Raw genomic sequence first — 23244 nt, 5'->3', positions numbered from 1 at the left:
TTTGTCTTTGTGTCTTGATTACCGCACTTCCTATAGGCCACAATCCAGCGGTAAAGTGGAACGGATGGAGTTTAAACGGCAGCTTGGAAAAATTTGTCAGGAAATATAAATGACTTGGGTCCAGGCATTACCCTTAGCATTGTTAAGGATTAGAATCCAACCTCGTGGAAAGGGTAATTTGAGTCCATATGAGCTGTTGTATGGGCGACCTTACCAGGCTTCACGTGTGCCATGTACCACCCATATAATGGGACAACTAAATTCAAGACTTAGTATCTCTAGGGAATACTTTGCAGAAGCTCCAGAAGTAAGTGACAACAAGTAGACCTTTGGAACTTGTCACGCCTGCACATTCTTTCCAGTCTGGACATTGAGTCTATGTCAAATCATGGAACACAGAACGTCTGAGGGAGAAATGGAAAGGGCCATTCCAAGTCCTCTTAACAGTTTACATGGCAGTTAAGGTTTGGGGCAAAGGCCCATAGATCCACTAGTAGAAGGTCAAGAAGGCTCCTATTCTGTGGGTAGTGGAACAGCAGGCTCCTCTTGAAATTGAAAAGATCATGATTGGGTTTTATGTTTTGTGTGACGATTATGATAGCCATGAGTCCAGTTTGGCCAGATCCACAATGGAGTCAAAAATCTCCATTTAATTTTAACACAAAAATTACTTGGATACAAATTGAGATATCTAGCTTATTTCAAATGGTATTACAAAATTGGATGGCCTTTGACTTATTATTAGTTTCGCAAGGGTAAGACAAAAAAGCTGTTGGATGTATATAAATCAAAGTGGCAGAATCTCCACAGATTTGAAGAAATCTGGCATAAACTTACCTCATGGCTACCAAATTGGGCCTGGTTAAAGAGTCTGTTAGTTATAATAATTGCGATAATCTGTGTTTGTGTTTTAACTTGCGTTATGATTCAGTGTTATACTGAAATGCACATGAAAATAAGATACAGGTATTGAGACCTTGGATTTGTCCAAAGTCTCAAGAAAAGGGAGGAGTTGATGCCTTGAGCAACAAGTAGAAAGAAATGTTCTGTTACACCTTTTAAGGTGACATGCACGCTGGGTGGAGCAATCCCCCATGCATCTGGCACTGTAATAAAGAATGCCTACCTTCTAAAACTTCAAACTAAGTCTTAGAGGGTTCTTTTCCAACTGAAGTTATGGTAACAGTACACTGCTGTGTTTTAGATTTTTGACCAAAACAGTGCTGACCACACATTAATGTTCTAGCTTTTGCTGAACGGTGTTTGCACAGCATCAGGGCTTTCTCTGTCCCCCCCCACTGAAATGGCCTCAAGTTGTTCCAGGGAGGTTTAGATTGGATATTAGGAAAAATTTCTTCACCAAAAGGGTTGTCAAGCATTGGAACAGGCTGCCCAGGGAAGCGGTTGAGTCACCATCCCTGGAGGTATTTAAAAGATGTGTAGATGTGGTGCTTGGGGACATGGTTCAGTGGTGGGCTTGGCAGTGTTAGGTTTGCGGTTGGCCTCTATGATTTTAAGGGTCTTTTCCAACCTAAATGATTTTATGATTCTATGATTCTATAATTCTATGAATCTGATGGCATAACATTTTTTTTTATCCAGTTGTGCTCCCAGTAATGTCCTCTCTTGGATACGCTGCAGAAGAAATGCTGGCAGAAGAACCTGTCCAGGCCTGGCACATATGCAACCTGCAGCTGTTTGCCTCTATGTCCAAGGTTTGGCTGCAAGCTGTTGTGGCCGTGCAGGGCTGCATGGCCCTGCCCTGTGCTGCAAGTGGACAAGTGAAGCCCAGCAGAGCAGCCCAGCTGCATTTCCCCGAAGCTGCCCCTGAACACAGGGCAAGACGGAGCTTCTGAGGTCATCGGGGCTTGCCCTGGAGTTCAGTTCTTGGAGTCAGCAGGAGGCAGAGGAGGGAAAAGAATGTTTTTCCAAGCAAACTCTCCTGTGGGCCCTTTGCAAGCTGTCCTCACCTGTCCTCAGAACCTCTTGAGCAGGAGATGGCCACCTGCCAGCTCCTTACATCCTGACCCACTTTTCCTGAGAACGCAGCAAGGCAGAGTTTCACAGACAAGAGGAACTCCCTAAGGAGCGTGCAGCCCAGAGAGTGGAAAGTTTTTTTTTTTGGGGGGGGGGGGTTGGGTTTGGGTTTTTTGGTTTTTTTTCCCAACTTCCCAATGGATGTATTTGACAGCTCACTGTCCCTGTCTGCATAGGATCCCAGTGGAAACTGGAGATGGGAGGGCTCTTCCTACCTGGAGGAGGCTTCCCAGGAGTGTGAGGGATTTACCAATTGCCACCTTTCACTCCCCATCCCTTGCCCTGTCTTACCAAAGGCCATGTGCAGTGGCAAGCTGCAGATGGGGCTGCTGGTGGCTGGCTACTTCGTCTATTTGCTGGTGGGTGCAGCTGTATTCCAGGCACTGGAGAGGACTGCTGAGAAGCAGGAGAAAATAGCAGCTGCCCAGATGAAGGAAGCTTTTCTGCAGAACTTCACCCACCTCACAGTGGTGGAGATGAAGCAATTTATGAAGGTAAGTGCTAGCCCTGCAGAAGCCCTTTCTCCCTCCTGTTTCCCCATCAGATGATGTTTCCTGCTCAGCCTTGCCACACAGATAACTTTCACTGTGTTCCTACCGATGTGGTCATTCGGATGATTTTAGCAAACCCCAAGCCCACTCTCCCATCTGAGCAGTCAGGTCACACTGAAGCTAAATACAACTTGTGTAGCTGACAAGACCTTGTGTGTTAGCTATTAACGGTCCCCATCCCACGATGTCCCAATTCTTTGGGGTCTTGCCTCCTCTTGATTCGGCTTTCGGTGGGGCTGTGCTCACCTACAGTGGGTGGCATGGCAGGAAAAATGAGGCTGTCTGAAATGAAGGGCTGTGGTCGGCGCTCACAACAGTGTCACAGCACAAAGAAACAATACAGCAAAGTCTGAAATAATCCATTGGGCAAAAAAAAGAAGTCCAAATCACTACAAGGGGAGTGTCATAGTCAGGATTTACTTTTTGAAGATGCTGCAGAAGTGAAACAGGTAACCTAGCCAAGGGAAAGGCGTTTCTGGTCACGGCACAGGAAGATGAGAATGAGTACGGCTGTCTCTTCATCTTTGGTATTTCCTAGCTCTATCTGTTACAATGCAGAAGAAAATGGGGAGTGCAAATAGCCTTGCTGTAAGCGTTTCCATATGGGAATGTGGAAATGCTCAGCCCTGGAATTTATCTAGGCTGCTTCTGTACAAACCAGCCTGCCTTCCAGATGTCCAGTCCAATGTTCTCTGTTGACTAAAGTCAAGGACAGCTGGCTACTGTTTGGGTATTTTAATTTATTTTTTTTTAAACTTAAAAGATAACAGCACTTAGAATTAAAAACAAGGAAGAAAGAAAGCGTCTGAAAATGCATGACATGAGAGATGATAGGGCTGGAGGGGCTTGGGAGAAACATCTAGTCAAACCTCTGTGGCAGGGAAGTCTCAACTCAGCCCAAACCATCTCTGAGAGATGTTCATCTTACCTCATCTCAAAGTCCACATTGTAAATACGTGCATGCAGTTTGGAGGAGAGTGTGTATGTCAGACTGAATTCTGATTGTGGTCACACCAAGAATAATTCTTTGCAAATCAATAGACTTCCTTTGAATTTAAATCTATGACACTGATCAGAATACACCCTTAAAATGAAATTCTCTGTGTGTGCCATGTGTACCTCGCTATAAGTCACTGATGCCCCCCCTGGGAGGGATCAAAATCACTGCTCCGTGTGCCTGCATACAGGTGGGTGATTAGATCCACGATCCACTGCTGCCATCTCAAGGGCAAACTCAAAACCAGCAAGCAGCCACTTCATCACCTAAGCCAGGGGGCTGTCTTGCTCTGCCACATCCTAGTCATCTATAGGACCATTTTTTCCAAAGTACTTAGCCTAAAAGAATGGAGGTCCTTGATCACACTAAAAGAAACAAGTTCTAACACCCACTAGAGCAATCAGCATAAACAGGGCAAAAGTTTAACACTCCAAACCACTGGCTGGCTGCTACCCAGCCTTGGAGGTAAAGGTGTGAACACTGTCAGAGCATGGCTGAGGACAGGTGAGTGGTATTCACAGGAAGGGAGCAGTAGTCGGCTAAATCGGTAGTATTCCTGCAGCAAGCACTTGAGAAAAGCAGCAATGTCGATACCAAACTTTGCTTTCGCTCACAGGATCTGACAGAAGCCATTCAGAATGGAGTATACCCTGTTGGAAATGAATCACAGATTGAAGACAGCAACTGGGATTTCAGTAACTCCTTCTTCTTTGCAGGCACGGTTGTGTCCACAATAGGCAGGTCTAATGCTTTCCACGTTTGTGTGTTTGTGTGTGTGATGCTTATTATGTCTGGTTATTAGGACCCGAATGGATAATACTTTCAAAGGTAAAACCCCAGCCCTTCATTGTCATGGAAGAGGGCAGGGCAAATGCTGAGATGTTTTACACTGCTGCTTCAAGCTGTTCTGACCTTTTCAGGGGCTGTCTGCCCCTGCCTGCCTCTCGCTTTCTCTCAAATAATGCATCTCAAAAAGTGCAGACCTGCCAAATTTAAGCATAAAGTCCACACTGTTGGCTCCTGCTTCACACTCTCATGCGGTGAAAGTCAAATCTATGTTTTTGCAGAGTGAAGCTGAGGCCTCACTCCCACTACACCCTGGGCACAGCTGCTCCACTGATCTGTGAGTGTGACATGTCACAAGAGCCCCAGTGGTGTCCCAGCATCGTGGCAGGTGTGTAGGTGTTGCGTGAACCCATGTGGAGACCTCCTGCTGTAGAAGAAAGAAAGGCTTCTCACCCATCACATCAGTGACAAATGTTCCATGGTTACACAAACATTCACCTATCGATAAAGCTTCCCTAGTCTGTCAGCACCCTGCTACTAGCTAATCCATTCCTTGCCACCACCTGCATTATTGTGCTTTTTCATTACAGCATTTCTCTGACAAACAAATCAGTTGCTTCCCATCAAATTTGTTTCCCTAGTGAGACAGACAGGCTGTCCCAGGAAAAGTGCAACTATGCCTGTTTCTCTGTACCCTCACCACAGAGGTCCGTTGTGAAAGTACATCAGGTACTTCCACTCATCTTCACCAAGATTTGTGATGAAAATGGAATACTTCTGCAACAGGGAGCACAAAACAGCTTAAGCGTTTGGGGGCCTAATAGCCAATAAATGATTCAGTTGTTTTATTGGTCTTTTCCCCCAAAGAAAACATTGCATTTTCCAAGTAATGGATGCTGTGAGATGAACTGTGCTCAGAAAAGTGCCTTTTCTCAGGGTCACTGATGGAGTAAGGACATACATAAAGTACAGGACTCTTGCACTCAGGGATGTACCTCATGGGGTCTTAGAGGAATAGTCTCCAGTCCATTAAAGGACATGTCTCGAGTTCTGCAGCTTTTGTTCCCCTACTGAGATAAATCCTCTGTCAGGAGGACTTTAAGACAAATATCTCTCTGTCATGAATAAATGCGACAGCAATAAGGTCTGGACTAATTAGCACCCTTCATTCTAAAGCACACTGCCCTGCCTCCAGGACTGGAGCCAGTATCTGGGCATATCAACTAACTGGCTTTTAGCCAGGGAGGTCACTAACACACAGGCAGGTGGACTAGAAGCTAGAGATTCTGGCAGAGCAAAAAGCTGTAAAAATAGGTGAGCTGTAAGGGCTTCAATGGGCATTACTCAATGTCTAGTGTGTCAGCCCTCCTTATTCACCATGCAGTCCTTTAACCCCTCTCTTTCCTTGACTTTGACAGAAAGGAAACCTCAGGCTGAAGTTGTCCATTTGAGCCCAGTTGCTGAGAAGTGAGGAGGCACCCGAGGCCTCTCATTCACTCCTTTCTCCCCTCAGAAATGGGAAGGAGAAAATAAAGCAAAAGACTCAGGAATCAAGACAAGGACAGGGAGGGATGACTCACGTCTTATGATCACAGGCAAAAGACACATCCGTTAGTGGAAGAAGAAGAACATCACTTTAATTCAAAGGACAACAACAACAGCACTGAATTTATCAATCAAACAGAGTGGGACAGTGAGAAGTATAACCACATCTTAAAAAATACACACCCCCCCCTCCTCCTCCTTTCTTCCTCTGACCTTGGTGTTTGCATAGGTGCCTCCCTCACAACTCCTCCTCACAACTCCAACTCCTCCTCCCAGGTTCTCCTTCTTAAATGTTATCGCAGAGGTACAGCCACTGTCACTATTTGGCTTATTATCCAAGAGTTGCCATTAATTTCCAGACAATCTGGACTTAAAAAATTCTATACATAAAATATGTGTGTCTGGCTGATAAATCTTAATATATAACAAGACTTTTTCTCCAGACAAGGAGTCTCTCATGGCTGCTGGGAAGTAGGATGATTCAAAAGTCACTGCCCAGGCACTTCTTCATCAGGAGCTTATTTGTTAAATGTCTTCTTGTAGTAAGGTATCAACCAGGTAGGAGTCAAGTTGTGGCACCGATGCAATGAGAAACAGAGTCAACAATCAAGACTCTTGGAGATAGTACTGTCAGAAATGGAGTAATTTTTTTAAAAAGTCTGTTTTCCCAGGCAAATTTAAATGTTCTAAATACCTGAAAACTAAAAGTGAAGTTGTCTGCTGAAAAGTGGAAATAACCTGACCCCAGTAAAAGTCATTGGATAGGAATTCCTCCTACAGTCATGGTCACTGGAGGTTGATACAACCAGATAAAAGAGTACATCTCCCAGGGCTACTGTGGACATGCAACACCCATAATACATGGCTTCCCCCTGCTTCACAGCAAGGCCAGGGGACTTTTAAAGGAAGAGGCCCTAGTAGGTATTCCTAGATAGCCACTCATTTTGAATAGCCACCATTATCTATGTTCTGCTTGTGTGTCAGATCATGATTACTATTGAATTGGTTTCTTTCTTTTTCAGAAGAAGGTCAAATTCCTGACCCTTTTGTTCTTCCTGGCAACAGGGATCCTGGTTTTCCTGTGCTTGCCATCACTCTTCTTCCAGATAACAGAGGGCTGGTCCTATAGCAAAGGAACTTACTTCACTTTATCCCCCTGTGCACCATTGGCTTTGGGGATTATGTAGTAGGTAAGGTTGATTTCAGAGAGGAGACCCAGCAAAGAGCCAGGGTTTTACCATGTAATTACCATGGGTTGACTGCACAGGCCGCCAACGTGCTGCAGAGACAAATCTTCTGACTCTTTGACTAGTCTTTGCCTTGTACAGGCAAAAGGAGTGGAAACTGCGGTGTCCGCAAAGACAATTTTCGCAGTGTTTCCCTTCACATGGTCACAGCCATGGTGCAGATTTCACGTGAGCCAAGAAACTTCCTGGGAGCTGTGGCTGGACACAGACCAAGCGAGAGGCACCGCTGATGTGCCTCCCTCCCTGTGCTCACTGGGGTGCGGGTGGAGAATCTGTCCGTCCCAGACACTTTCCAGTGTTGGTACCACAGAACGGAACATGCTGGACATGGAGAAGACGGTGCTCTATGGGCAGTGGGAGCTGCCTGCCAAGAAACCTCCAACTGCACCCCCTCATTGCCCTTGGGAAATGTCTCTTTGGAAGCAATGTCCTCTCACAGTGGCCCAGCAGGAACAGAGAGCCTGCCACGCCAGGCCCCATCCTGCCACCAGGATACGCAGCACTCGTACCCATTGTTGTTGTGAAGGCACCAAGAACACACCCACGACCACCAGCTCAGAGGCCAGCACCCGGGGAGCTGATGTCATCTCCTGGGATGGGATCTTGAGGAGTGAAGCATCCACGAGTCATGTTACCCGACTGTATCTTTGGTAAGGGCTTTATAAAAGAGCCCCTGGGAGCCCTGTCCTGCGGGGTGCGTCTGTACTTTGTGGGTGTTGGGGCTTTGCTTGCCCAGGACAGCGGTGAGTTGCCGAGCCAGGCTGGGGTCAAAGGCCGGGGCTGTGTGACGGGCGTGCCTGTGATGGGCTCTGGCGCCTGTGACAGCACAGGGGACAAGTCCCAGTGGGGGTGGTTATAAGGGGCGGCAGCCGGCAGCGCTGCCCCGGTGCGCTCTGGGCCAGTGGTGAGTGCACACGCGGTGGGAGGCTGGGCTGGACGAGGGCAGGGGCAGAAATGCGGCCCCCGGGGGGGTGGGTTCTCACCCTGCAGCCAGGGCCCAGCAGCTGGCAGGAGCGCCTTGGGCAGGGCCCAGTGTCGCTGCTACCGGGGCTGGGCGCAGGCCTTGCTGCCTCCCAGCTGCCTCGCCCCCTCTCCTACCTGCCCCCAGCACTCTGCGGCTGCTGTCCCCCCTCCTCCCTGCCTCCCAGCCCCACTGAACACCTTCTCTCCCTCCTCCTGCAGGCCATGGCTGCCACACAATTCTTCATCCTGTTGCTGCAAAGCATCATCCAGCACATGCACTTGGTTGGTGACAAGCTGGATGAGGCCACGCACAAGCACATGCAGCAGCCTGTGGAGCAGCTGAGCCAGGAGATGACTTGGCTGCTGCAGGAGTTGGAGCAGAGGATGCAGGAGCTGGAGCAGAGGACGTCGCAGCTGGATCACAGGACCCAGCAGCAGAGTCACTTTGCCTGGGGAGCCCTGCTCTTTGCTGCCATGCAGCAGTGGCAGTTCTGGGCCATTGCTGGAGTCCTGGTCCTGCTCTTTAGGCTCTGCTGGTGGCTCAGGAAAAGGAACCCCTGAGGTGGACGGCAGCGGTGAAAAGGAGAGATCCAGCAGAACTGAGCACGCAGGCCATGGAGGAGACATTGTTCAGCTGGCCCTGAAAAATACTGCTGCAACTTTCCTCCACACAAAAGAAGCTCACTCAGAGGCGTCTGACACGATGCAGTTGAAGAGGCTGTTGCAAGGAGGCTTGTGACAGAGACTCCTGTTACCACCTGGACAGCGATGGCCCCACCTCTTCAAGAGCATCCCCTGCCTCTGGGAGCTTTACTCGGTGCTAAGTTGACAATAAATGGTATGTTTGAACAAATGCTGAGTCTGTGAGTGTCTGTGCATCACGTTGTCAGGGAGTGCGGGCACGGGGCTCTGACTGCTCAGCTGCCGTGGAGTCAGGGAGCATTTTGCAGAAGATCTGATGCGGTGGGCTCTGGTCTTGCTGATTCTGGAACTAAGGTTCCCCGACCTGTCCATGCTCCTGCGCTGGGGCAATCGGATTAATTTGTCACCCCCCACAGCTGTGCGCACTGCCCGTGTGCCGTAGGGGGCATGACGTGGCTTCCTTGGCAGCCATAGGCAAACCCAGCCCTTGGAGCCCGACAGCATTGCCCTTGGGCAACCCCAGCGAGGTGGGTATCACACTGCCCAAGCAGGGAGCCCCAGGGGCACAGGGGATGAGTGCCACGGCTGCGGAGTGGGGCTCTCACAGCAAGGGGTGAGCAGTCCAGGAGGCTCCTGGAGTGCACTGAGGAGAATTTCACAGAATCACAGAATCATTCAGGTTGGAGAAGACCCTTGGGATCATCGAGTCCAACCATCAGCCCTACTCTACAAACTTCTCCCCTACACCATATTCCCCAACATCTCATCTAAACGACTCTTAAACACATCAAGGGATGGTGACTCCACCACCTCCCTGGGCAGCCTATTCCACTGTATGGCCACTCTTTCTGTGAAAAAGTTTTTCCTAATGTCCAGTCTGAACCTCCCCTGTTGGAGTGCAATTTCTTCATCCCCAGTCCAAGCAGAGGAGAAGCATTATGGGACTTGTTGTTTACCAACAGGGAGGAGGTAATTCGAGTGGTGGCAGGCTGGGCTGCATCGCTCCAGCCCTGGTGGGATTCACCATCTCAAGGGCCAGAGGCCAGAGGAGGAGCAAAGCCAAGACCTGAATTTTAGAAGAGCGGTCTTCCAGCTGTGTAAGCAGTTAGTGGGTGGGACTCTCTGGGAGACAGCCCTCAGGCGGACCCGCTTCCTACCCGGGCTCCTGGCCCTGCTCCTTTCCCTCAGCCGCTGCCCGGGCTCCGGCGGGGCTCTCCGCTCCCTCTCCCTGTCTCCACCCGAGGGCTGGAGAAGCCCGGGCTCTGCCCCGTTTGCAGTCAGGCAGTGCAGAACATGTCCGGTTCTTCCATGATGCGCAAAGCTACCAGAACCTTCCTTGCCTAATGATGCATCTTTGGAAAATTAAGTTAAAATTGAGGTGAAATGCTGTGCCTGCATCTTTCACCCCAGTGGCTTTCAGTGTGTGGCCTGACCTTTCTCCCTAAAAGTTTGTTTCACTGCAAAGTGGCCATAATAACACAGTCTTTACCACGCACCTTTGCTGGTTCAAACAGTATTCCCATGATGGCTTTGGTATATGAAGTCAAGAAGTGAAACATGTTCTTTGAGTAATACCTCTCACTGAAATTCTTTTGACTGAATACATCCATTATAGTCTTGTTTAGAGCTTTGCACCCCTTCAGCTTTAAAGGGCCATCTCTGAGATAGAGTTAATGACAGTTTGCTGATCTCTCCTCTTGAACCTGTTGTTTGTTTCTTGGGGCTTGTTTTCTGGCTGCTCTGGCTCTGGGGCGTTTCTGGGTCCAGGACACCCTCACACAACAGCCTGGAGGATGGAGGCCAGCAGAAAATTTAAACACACCCTTAAGCACCCGAGTGCTCCCATAGAGCCAAGATTACATCTACATATATAATCCAGAAATGCAGAAGTGCCTTCCCTCCCACCGGTAAGGAGGGAACTTCTGCAGAGATTTGTGTTTGTACCAAATGCTTGTTTGTAATGGTGATAGCGTCTTGCTCTGCCGTGGTTTTCTTTTGCTGGTTTGAAAGACTTTCTCTAAAAGCCCCCTTTTCAGCAAACTGCCTCATTTTGCAGGATGAAACCCGTCGTGGCGCACTGGAACAAATCCAGTGTAATGAAACACCTGGATGCAAATTCAGACTGTCAGGTGAGATTCAAACTAATAATAAAAAAGGGATTTTAGATGAAGGGACTGCAATTTCAGGGGGAGTTGGAAAACCCAGGGGGGGATTTTTTGTTTTTTAAAAATGGTCCTGGTATTCTCAAAACAAAAGAGAAAGGAAAACCACCATAAAAAGCCACATTCATTTCAACATGAGGTGACTAGAGGGTGCTGTGCCCATCATAACCACACTAAAACTGCAGCTAGGGTGGCTCTTCAGTGCTCCAGTCTTCAGCCTTGACAGTCCACCCAGGAGAGCTTATTTCATACACAAAACTTTCTGTACTTTGCTCCTGTCTGAAGGGAAGGTGGATTTCGACCTCTCCAACAGCCTAAAGTCACACATCAGCTGTAGCAACAGGGGAAGCTACCAGTGCCTTTGATGCCCACACACAAAAACCATCAAGCCCAGTTCATCATAGTGCTGGTATGGCCCCAAGGAGGAAAGTAACGTAAACTGCACCTCTGCTGAAACTCCTCCAGTGGGGTAGTTCATGCTGCCGAGTGAACCAATGGTAGGAAAACCAATTATAAAAGCAGATTAACAGTGCAACTGGTAGTCATGACACTCATCTGGGACTGTAGGTTGCAATTCAACACCTTTCTGCAGTCCAGAGAGCATCTTAATCACTCAAACTGAAGCTCAAAACTCCTGCTCTGAACTTCAGACCCCTCATTCAAATTCAAATCTTTTTCCTCAGAAAATCTGTATTCCATTTAAATCCCCAGATACCCTTTCCTCCCCCGAAGACGTGCAAAATGTTTGGCCTAAGCAGCTCCATGTGGTAACAAATCCCAAAAACTAATTGTGTGGAAAAGCATTTCCTTTCATCAGGTTTAAATTTTCTGCCTTTTAGCATCGACTGCACCCTTTTCCTTGCATCATGGGAAAGCAATGTTTAATGCACAGAGCTGGAAAAAGCCCAAGACCACCGAGTCATTGCGTGAAGATCAGCAGGCTGCCAGCAGCTTTAAACAACTGTTGATCACCACCACCACCAAATTCCAAACAGATTACCAAAAAAGGCCAAGGCCAAACCCCTATTTCTAGGCTATAAAAACAGATTCTTCCAACTGTTGTTACAGTGAGGAATTCAGCTCGTTTGCAGGTGACAGGCAGAGTGGAGCCGTCAGTCGCTGGCAGGAGGAGAACACCCAAGGCTTGGGAAGTTGTACCTTTCTCCTTTATTTTGCCTGGGTAGTTGCTAACATCGCAAACAGCTTTTCAGAAGAAAATGCCAAATCAATCCTCTTTTATTCTGAAATGAAGCAGTAATGATTCTGACTTTCCCCAGCAGCATCTCTAGGATGTCTTTGCAATGTTAAGAGGTTTCCTTCCCTCTCCTCAGCTTCACTTTGTCCTCCAAAGCATCTGCAGGAGCTAGTGGCTTTGAGGGCATGCTGGGAAAAAACAGACCAAGGGATGAAAGGAAAAGCTGGCAGTGCTCCTGCTTTGCTCTTGCTAAGGAGCAGCAGTAGCTCTGGACTGAAGTTGGTTCAAGCCTGCCAGCCCAGTCTGGTCTGAAATGGTTTTGGGAGTGAAGCTGAGACAGCAACACAACAGGCAGCTTCAAACCATGAAGCCCACATCAACCTGCAGGTGGAGGGTGGAGGGTCCTGGATGTGTCTATGCCATAGCAAGGGAGGTCCAGGCTCAGGCCCCTTTCCTGCTGCCACTTCCTCATAGCTGCTCAACCCTCAATCGACATCAGAGGTGGTCCCCAGGGATGGGGCAGGGTGGAGCACACCTAAAGAAATCCAAACGCAGCCTTGTAGAAGAGGTCATGTGCCTGAATCCAGACTTTCCAAGAGCCAGGAGAGCACAAGCTCTGCCAAGCATCCTCATATCAGGCCTCCAAACACAGTTTTGCTCCCATTTTTGAAGGAGGATAGCTTTAAAAAAGGCAAATTCACCAAAAGGCCAATAAGTCAAATCAGCGGGGTTTCCCCAGCTCATTCACATGGCTGACACTGGCCAATGAAACCATCGCTCCTGGCTCTAGCTGCTTCTTCCCAAAGTGTGCCAGCGGCAGCAAGCCATGCACCTCTGGCCATGCCCACACCAAGCCCTTTCCCAGGCATGGACCCACGCGTGCTGGGCAGAAAGGGCAGCAGGTGGGCCTGGAAGCAGCAGAGCAACAGGGCTGCTGGAAAGTTTCCTTCCTTTGGGTGAGGACTCCTGTATCTGGGCTCTGCAGAGCTCAGGCAGAGACACTGAGTTTGTCCCCACCAGGAGAGTGTCGCGGTGTTTGTTTGGACCAGGCGAGGCAGAGGATGCCCTTGTGCACGCAGCTCTGCTCACCTTCCTCCCTGCCCAGCCACTACTGATGGGGATGAAATAACTAGCTGATAATTCTAATAAAAATGCAATTAAAAATTAAGCATTACTACCCAAATCCTTTGCTGTAACAATGTACAGGGTAAGCTTACAGCAGATTAGCTGGCAGCTTCCAGCTATCCCGTATTCATGTGCATAAACTCCACTTTTCTAAAATAGCTGTTTTTGTAACCTGCATCCTCAGATAAACCGTCACTGCTTTGCTCCCTTCCCTGAGAAGACACAGCATTTGGGGGACAAATGCTCATCAGAGGCAAGAAAACTCTGGGGTAAATCCCCTTTTATTATCCATAGATGTAAACAGAAGGACTGAAAAGAAGTCAGCTCAGAAAATATCTGACTATTATACACGAAAAAGTGGTGTTTGGAGCAGTTATCTAAAGGGCAGCAGCCTCCCCAGCAGCTCAAATCTGCTTCCATTTAAGTCAATAAACATGAACTTCAGCTAAACTACTTAGCATAGATTTCTTCACAGATCCTTCATTCAAAATCTTCAGGTGAAAGAAAGTACAGTTATGATTTTTGTAGGTTTATGACCAAGAAAATGTAACCAGGTTATTATAATGGAAATGGTGTTACTTGTATCACCACAGGGACAATGCTGAAGTTCTGGTTGAGATGGAGCTATGAATATCATTTTTGGGTACAGTAAAAAAATACACTTTTGTCTCTACAATATAGTTGAATATAGAAATAAGTACATTTCAAAAGTCACAGTTCTGAGATATTTTTTTTTTTTAGTTTCTGAGGGGTTTTTTTGCTATTGAAACTTGAAAATGGCTCTTTTATGGGGGGTGGGGTGGGGGGGGCAGGGATTTGAACAGGATGAATTACAGGTTTGAACACAGTCTCCTTATTTAACTGTTCTCATTTCCTCAAACAAAATTCCTCTAGAATAAAAACGTTCTCTACTTAATTCATCCTCACAGTTATCTTTGCTTTAAAACAGTTTCTATGTTAAGTTCAACGTGAACATCTTTTCTGTACGTCCCAGACACGTTCAGATGGGCAGTTACGCACATCCATAATGTCATTGGTTAAAATTTTGTTTATACACAACTCGCCTCAAAGAGCTCCAGAACAAGCCAAATTTGTTGTCTGCTGTACACAGGCTTCAAAGCAAGGTCTGTTTGCATTCACCTGTCATTAAAGACAATATTGATAAGTTAATGAAAGGTAGAAGTGGAGCAAGGCATAAAACACTTGACAATAATCCAGAGAGAATTTTATATGGAGAAAAGAGCTGCTCTAGTCTAAAGAAGCAGAGAAAGAAGTTGAAGCAGCAGCAGAAGTGCAGGCAGATGCTCAGGCAGCCTCTGCAAGCAGAGGGGGAGATGAGGGAAGAAACTGAGCTACAGGTTCTGCTTGTTGTCAGCTAAAACCAGCTGAAGACATGCAGATAATTTTCCCATCCCAGTTTATTTCCCTTTCTTTATGCTTATGATGCAAGTACAGATTAACACAATTTTAAACAAAACCTGAACTGTTGCATAAATTCAAGTTCTACAGATCATCTTGAGGAAAAAAAAAAAAGCATATGAAACCAAATATTAATACAAGCATGTTCTTTAGGAGTGTGGGGTGATTTTGTTACATTTCTCTCTAACAAAGAACTAAATGGATATTATTGCCTTGTACCTCAAAGGGTAAAAACTTGATTAGACTCAGCTTGAGGCTGGGGGAGAACCCATGTTCTGCCAACATTTGCCTCCGAGATACCTTCAATTTAATTTTCCTTCTGCTTTTCCTGTTGCCTTCCTACTGCTTTTTCCCAACTGCCTTCTATAAAGAGGCCTGTGCTCATGCACCCCAATAGCGGGGTGGAGGGGCTCATCTGGGCTTGCTAATAACCAGCTGTCCCTTCTGGGCTGGAGTGAGAAGCTGGGTTTGGTTAACTCAGCTTGTTGCACAGTTTTGCACACGCATGAAGTTTGAGGAATCACACAACAGGCCTAGTTTGATTTTTTTAAGGGATTAAGAGGTAATATGGAAAACAGCACATCAAGAATCCTCTGTAACCCAGGTTTCCTTCTCCCACATCCCACGCTACAAATGTTTCATGCCCTCAATTTGGTTTCTGGGTCACTCTGGCACTTCTCCCAGACTCAGCAGCGGGGTACATGGAGGAGCTTAGCACAGGGACTAGACCCTGCACTATCACCCCACCCTGTTCAGGTGCTCCCAACCCCATGCTGAGCCTGGTTTGGCCAAAACTCAGCTCATGCAGGGAGCACATCCACACCATCTCACCTAGCATCATCGCTGCTTTCTGCTCTGTGTGGAAGTGTTTCCCAGGAGGGTCTGCATGTCCAGGTACCCAGGGTAACATCCCATCCTACTGCTGGGAATAGCAGAGCTCTCCTTCATTTCACAAGACCCAAGATTTCACCCAAATATCTCTTGCTGTTTGTTATTCTAAGGAGAGAGGGCTTTCTGTGGGAGATGACAGTATTGCAGAAGTGACTTCAGCATTATTGGCTCTACCACAGCCAAGAGACAAACGCTTTCTGCTATCTACCCCTCAAACTCCGGTCAGTATTTACTGTATTGCCCTCAATGCATTCGTGAAGATGTTCACTCACATCCACTGCTTGCCAAAAAGCAAGTTAATTTAACTTGGTGATACAATTCAAAGTGGTTTGAGTCATCTACATCCCTGGCTATCGGTGTCCAGACAGACACCACATCCACCCATGCAGGCACTAATAAAGACTTAAAAATAGACCAGCGATTCCTGTAGACCTGAAATAACATGTCTGATCCCACGAAAACAAAAGACCCAACAGGGACAACCTCAGCCAAGGGGGTGCAACGCAGGTGGTTTTCCTAATGTATCTTCAAGGGGTGGTGGTCAGGTCCTCCTGCTCTTCTGGACCCTGCGGCTGGGGAGGGGGCACTGAAGAAGCTCCGGCAGTGCCAGCACTGCTGCCTCAGCTGGGCTAACGTGCTGATGAATGGCAGATCAATTATTCATCAGCTAAAAGGCAGACTTCTATTACAACAGATGTTTCTCCGAATGTTTGACACTGCCCATTAACTCACCCTTTAATTTTAATTGCTTAACTAATGGCTATGTTCAAGGTTAAATGAGTTTAAGTCTTCATTCTTCTCTTGTGCCACTTAATATAAAGATACCATCCGACCTAATGGGGAAAAGGGAGGGAGAAGAAACCGAACCAAGTATCATCTTTGACAGGATACAAACAAGTGGCCAGTTAATCTTCTGCGTACCTGCCCAGGGGTAGGCACAACACTCAGACCTGGTTTTCTCTAAAGCAGAGAAGCAATAGAAGGATCCCTCAGGCTGAAGGTGGCCATAGGGTTGCAAAGCCAGGCTGGACCTGGGACTGCAGTCAGGAAGGAGGCGGCATGGGGTGAGCATCCTTCCTGAAGCCAACACAGAGAGAAAGCGCCTGCTCAGGGAGGTAGGAAGCTGTTTAGGTAGCCTCCAGACTGAGAACTTCATTTACGTGAGTAATTGAGGTTTGTAAGTCACAGCGGTGCTGGCCAGGCATGGTGCTGCTATGCTTCCTCCTACAAATATTTATAGCCCATCTGAAGAGCAGAGTTTTCTGGCCAAGCGAGGAAGGAGCTCCCTAGGAAGAGGAGAGCTTCACCTCCCTGTCTGGGGCAGCAGGGAGGGATTCGTCTCTTGGAGGATATGACCCCAGAGAAGTGTTGGGCTGCAAGGCAGGGGACGTGGTCCTTGCCTTGCTGCTGCCATTGCATCCTTCTGGCTGATTTCTCCACTTGTTTTGTACCAGGCGGGACTGCACAGCTGGTGCTCGGCATCTTATCAATATCATAAAAACACACAAATTTTTGCAGCACGCGTAGCTACGGTCTTGCTATCTGCCAAGCCAGTAAATACGATGCATTCTAGCTCTATGACTTGGTAGAGCAACGTTGGTGCTGAGAATGCCACTGAAAGAAGCATGCCCCTGTCCCCTCACTGCCCTCCACCGCAGGCACTAGGATGTCCCCACAGCACTACCCACCTTCACTGCCAGGATCAGTCTCCTCAAGAGACAGTAGCAGAAAACATAAGGATGTATCCTGGAGGGGCCACATCACCAGGCTGGAGGCTTTTCCTCAGCTCAGGCAGGCTCAAAGACACCCTTCGGCATCACATCTGTTGGCATAACTCAAGAATATGTTGCACCATTTTTCTAGCAGGGCTCATGGATTTAGTTTAGATAGTTCAGATCTGCTCCCAAAACATAAATTACCAGTACCAGTGGGAATAACAGGGGAGGCAGGACCAGACCCAGCACTCTCCAAGGAGCAGCAGTACCCCAGCAGTACCACAGCAGCCCTAACCCAGGAGAAGGACTTGACACACGTGGTCAAGGAAAACACTTTTTATTCTCTGTGTCTTACCGCACTAAGGACATGAGGGAAGGAAAGAGGAAGCAGGCAGAAAAATAAGCATTTTTTTTTCAACATAGAGGAGAAAAGGAAGCACGTCTCCTTCCTTTCTGGCTTGCTTTCCTTCCTATTGTCCCTCTTTCAAGAGGTGAAGGAGCAGAGATTAATGCACACCACTCTCCGGGTTGTCCTCACCCTTCAGGATATGTTGATCCAGATACTTGCCTGTTTTGTGAACGATTTGAAGACCGAAAGGTGAGCAGATCCCATGCTAGGCTACAGGAGGCTAGGGCTTGATCTCTGCTTTTATTACTCTGCCATTACAGCCAAACCAGGCTCTAACACTATATTCCTACCAGGATTTTGTAAAAACCCTTTGGTTACACTCCTCACTCAGATTCAGGAAACCTAGTCTCCACTTTTTGTCCTGGAAACATTCAAGGTCAGGTTGGATGGGGCTCTGAGCAACCTGATCTAGCTGAAGGTATCCCCGCTCATTGCAGGAGGGTTGGACTGGATGACCTTTACAGGTCCCTTCCAATCCAAACTATTCGGATTCTATGATTTACCAAGGAGGTTATAACCAGTTGCTTCACTGCAATCATGCATCAGCCACCGCATGACCTAAAGCATGCCCAGGCCTGGTTGTCCATATGGGAAGAGGGAAAAATGTTAAAGGACATCAGCCTGTTCCCTGTTGCCACAACCAACATTAGACCACAGCTATTAAGATCAGGGCTGGCCATGGTTAAACATCCCTCTGAGTCCCAGGGACACTTTAGCACAAGAAGAGATGCTCCCTCCTTCCTGCCAGAGTCTCCTCCACCCCAAAACAGTACCAAGGAGAGACAGCTGAAAACCTGTGACCATCCAACTTTGCATGCAGCAGGAATGTTTCCCAGCCCTTCCTCCCAGCTAAGCAATTATAAAGTAGAACAAGCCTCTTTAGTTTAGTTTCTAAACTAAGAAGAAGTTCTTAGTTTTTTTAAGTTTTTCTTTTTTCCTTTTCCCCAAGCAGGCTCACGAGGACATCCACTCATTTGATTTTGGCTCCAGCTCAGCAGTGTTCAGTAGTGACAACCATCAATCCTGCCAGACAGCCGATGGCACAGACTGCTAGGAGTGGGCGATCTCAATTTTTTGCAGCTACACTGCAATTTGCGTGGCGGTTCAACGCTAGCTGGCAGGCAGCCAGGCGTTCAACATCCTCCTCCCACCCAGAAAGGTGTCTCTGCAGAGCAAGGTGCCGGGGCTGCGCAACGGCTGCCAAGACCATGGTGCGAACCGTGCCAGTCCTGCAAATAGACGCCGGATCGCAGAGCTGTTAATCCTACACATTTTGGTGTCGCAAAGTTCACTGGTGAGAATTTTTTTTTTTTTCCCCCCACCCACCATGTTCAGCCTGAGTGGTATTAAGTTTCATTTTATGGATGGTTCACTGCAGCCCAATTTTTGGCAGAAAAGGGGAGGGTTGCACCAAACACTGTCAATGTCGAGGTCCAGCTACCAGCTTGCCCCTACCCTTTGGCAAATATCGGATTTCTGAGTGCAGAAGTGAGGATTTCATTCTTTGTTCTTGAACTCATTCTTTCCATCCCAGGGGCCAGTGGAATGTAATCTCTCCAGATGCCAGCACCTCTTAGGAAACAGTGCATAACTGCTATATTACTATAAGTGGCTTATTCATACACGGAGAAAGAATAGTAATATCCTTGGGGGACAGTTTTGAAACGGTGCACAGTGACACAATCCCAGGGACAGACGGCATTTACATCAGCTGAGGATCTGTCCCCAAAAGCCGCTTGTTTTCAAGAGGAGCAGAGCTGGCATTTCATATTTTGCTCTTGGTTTGTTTAAAGTCTTTTCTTGCTGTTTAAAACCACCAGCGCTTCCTTTCTGGGGAGGGAGGCAATGCTTTTAGGGTTACTGTAAATAATCAGAGCCAAAACAATCATCTGAGTAAATTATCCTGTTCACTGACACTAACAGACTCCACCGAGCTACTAGGAACTTGATCAGCCTTTTTTTCCCTCTTGCTACTATCATAATAAAATAAAGATTTGAAAAAGTCCCTCTTTGGAGGAAAGCAAAAGAAATGCCTTGTAGAGAGCAATTCCAAGGAGCATTCTCAAAGCTCTCATTGACCAACTCCGAATTAAGAGGTTTGCCGAGAAGAAAAAGCATGCAGGAGAACAAGGGAGCCTGAAGAGCCAACTGACAGATTACCACACGACAAAGCTAAAAGGGAACTCCAAACCCTGCCAGCGCGGCTGCCCGCAGAGCCTGCCAAGAGCCAGATGCTGCCACGGGGATAATATCCTTCAGGGCTGGGGAACTGAGTGCTTCTCAGCCTACCGAGTTGAGGACAAGGGGATGAAGGCACAGCTGTGCACCCCAAACCCATCATGTCTGTAAGAAAAAGCCTGGAGAGAGGCATAGGTCTCTCTGGAAAAAAAAAAAAAAAAAAAGAAGAAAATTAAAAAAAAGGGAATTTGCTTCTTACCCAGAAACTCCTTTGGGGGAAAAAAAACAAAAGAAAGCTGTAAAAAAATTTGAAGTCCTTCTGGGTAGCGTCTTTCCTCCTTATGCAAAGCAAACCTCCGCTTGCAGCTGGGGGATAGCAAACAGGTCACGCAGGGGAAGAAATGACACATAACCAAGGAATAAAGCAGAGTGCTTTGCAGAATTAGGAACCAAACTGCATATATTCAGGAGCTCGGTGCTCTCCCCTCTCCAAGCAGACTTTCATTAGTAACCAGCTCCAATGGCTCTGCAGCAGGATTATGGTGAGGAAAGGGCAAGTTAACACAGACACATTGGTGTTAACATTACCCTTGAATGGAAGTAGCATAAACACAAAATATTTGTTTCGCTGCTACTGTGCAACATCTGTTCCCAATGTCTTACTCATTCTCTGCTCTCCCTCCCTCGGGGTTTCAAAGTACACAAGGAAGAGGGAGAGGCTCGCAGGTAGCTGACGCTGTTGTGCCCGCTTGGAAGTTGTGCAACATCAGAGCCTGTTCAAAAGCCTTTACATGGGCAAAAGTCTATACCACTGCACTGGAGTTTGCCCCACCAGGGCAGAGCTTTGCAGGATATGGCCAACCAACTACATACTTTCTACAGAAAGTGCATGATATTTTCTGCAATTTGGTATCTCCACACATGAAAATCTATGGGGATGGCAAACCTGAAGACTTTTACCCGAAAGGCTGCAAATCTAATACTTTCCTTAGCAGACTAAAAAAAAAAAAAAAAAAAAAATCTTTAAAAAAAATAATCTTTTAAACTCATATTTTAAAACCCACTGAATCAGTCAGCTTTGGCTGCAGTGCCAAAAGCCAGCAATGCAGTAAGAGCTCTCACTACATCTATTTTTCTTCCACAGAACCCTTTAACACCATGCAGTTGTAAAAACTAAGGGAGTTTGTGCCAGGTCATGATGTGGAGACAGGCTCTCCCAGGGAAACTCCCGGCACCGACATTTTAGCAACAAGGCTTTTAGATATGTCAACTTGAGAGGAGAATTAAGAGATCCAGATATCATGACTGTGCATGAGATCATCCTGGGGGACAAATTTAAGTTTTGTAGTTACATTCCTGATACCTCCCCACACTCCCCTGTGCTACATCAACTGCACACAGCCGCATTGCATACGCTGAAGACACAGTAAACAGATAAAAACACACACAAAAAGGCATATTTTGAAAAATCATTTTCCAAGATAAATCTCCTACGCTTCCGTATTCTGAAAGCAGTTGACATTTTTTGCTGGGTTTGAAATAAATGAAATGAAAAGACAGAACTTCTGATTTTGAAGGTGAATAATAAAGCATTGCAAGAACTTGCCAGTATGTTACTGGAAGCACAGTGAAACACTGCAAGAAAGTCACTGTGCTCATACTGCACTTCAGAGCGGTGTTCAGTAAGTTTTGGCATCTTTTGATGTTTGCAAATACTGTAGAACAAAGTGTCATCTGATCTTTTAAATTCTAGTTTTACAAGCAGCAAGGCTTAAAAAACCTGAGCCTAATAAAACAGGTGGCTTTTGCTGTTGAAAGTCTCAGGTGACTTTTTAGCCTAATTTTAGAGGTAACAAGAGTTTCTGATTCTGCTCATGCTGAGGAGTTAAACGTAGCGCTCAGGAGGCAGTTTCTCTGCCTCGCTGGAACTTGATGCTCCTGGGATCCAGGGCACCTTGGCCCCCTTAGCACCAGCAACAAGAAGCAGCAGCGCTATCACCATCATTTTAGGGTGAGGTCATGCCCAGCGCCTTGTACTTTGCTCCAAAAACCAATTGCCCCTTTTGTATTCAAGTCTGAAACCCCAGATTCCTCCCTCTCCAAAACTGACCTTATCTGCTGGGTGCAGAGCCTGGCTCTCATCTTCATTGTCTCTTCAGATGAGTCTTGCCCTTGCAGAAGGGGGTGGAGAACCACCTGCAGGCACTGCTGGCTGCACTCTAGGCAATGGGGCACTAGTCAAGGCTGGAAACAGCAAGTTCAAGGTCCCAAAAGGCTGTGAAAGGCCTGAAGCTCTGCCTGCATCCCTCCTGGGCAAGCCCTGCCACCCTGAGTTATTGCACCAAACGGCATCACTGACTCCAGCTCCTCTCCTTCCCCATCTTTGAGAAGGTCCTGATGAGACAATATCAGGTGCCTGAGACTGTACCACCTCTGGATATGTGGAGCTGAACAGCTTTCAGTGCTCCAGTTTCATGGCATTGAAACTAGGCCTGGGTGGCAGCTGAGCAGCTTAGCAGAGCTTCCTCAGACCTGCTCCCCAGCTAGAGCAGAACTCAACCCCCTGGGTAAATTTGAGCTTAAACAAACTTTCCACCTTCCCTCAGAGGCATGGAGCTGAAAGTTTGTCTCCCAGGTGTAGGAGAAGCACCAGGAGACAAAGCACTGTCCAGACCAGGGGATGACAGTGAGCAGGCATTAACCCTGCTCCACCCTTCCATCAGCCCAGAGCAGAGATACGGGCACCTGCAGCACAGGTCTCACAGACCAACTGTTTCCCAGGAGCCGCCCAGCAGCACTGAACCCTTTCCCGTCCAGCAGTGGGTTTCTCCACCATACTCTCAACATCAGCTGAAGCACTTAGACCTCACAGGGCAGAATGCAGGAAGGACTGTCATGTTCACTACCTCATTCACTTACCAACACCACCACTCTCTACACTGTCCTGCACTGGTTCAGCTCCAGTCTAATGGGTCCCACAGTAAGCCTTGCTGTAGCCTAGGCCTTGGCTCCCTTTTCCTAGCATGATGTATCCGAATATCCACCTTTCAATCTAACGCAAGAAAAATTAGTTTCATTAGCAAGAGGCTAATTGGGTTATTTCTAAGTCAGAACTGGAGGTTCATTTTGAAGGCTACAAGAAAGGGAAGGCAACCACATTTAGGGTTTTTCCCCTAAAAATTTCAGTGATGCTCATTAAAGACTCTTAAGCAAAAGCCGAAGACAAGGCACAGGAGAACTACTTTTGACCAAGAAGATGAAAATTTTCCTGAAGAACAAACATAGCACCGAGGTCTTAACCTTGCACATTTTACAGAAGTCGCTTCTGCATGTGTTGACCCAATGGCCCATTTCTCATGCTGCCCAGACAGCACCTTACACC

General features: G+C 47.3%; 1 protein-coding gene across 1 annotated transcript; it reads left to right on the top strand.

Moving 5' to 3' along the window:
- Positions 1–2178: 2178 nt before the first annotated feature.
- On the top strand, positions 2179–7393 carry LOC141922175 (potassium channel, subfamily K, member 16-like). Its single transcript, XM_074821309.1, is given in 9 exon segments — positions 2179–2307; positions 2310–2531; positions 4202–4326; positions 4653–4759; positions 5790–5838; positions 5967–6071; positions 6193–6220; positions 6939–7074; positions 7245–7393. Coding segments are annotated over 9 exon segments (1050 nt in total).
- The last annotated feature ends 15851 nt before the right edge of the window (positions 7394–23244 follow it).

This window comes from Strix aluco, chromosome 4 (genome assembly GCF_031877795.1).
Source record: "Strix aluco isolate bStrAlu1 chromosome 4, bStrAlu1.hap1, whole genome shotgun sequence".
NCBI classification, from domain to species: domain Eukaryota; kingdom Metazoa; phylum Chordata; class Aves; order Strigiformes; family Strigidae; genus Strix; species Strix aluco.
This window is presented reverse-complemented; position numbering and strand designations above follow the sequence as displayed.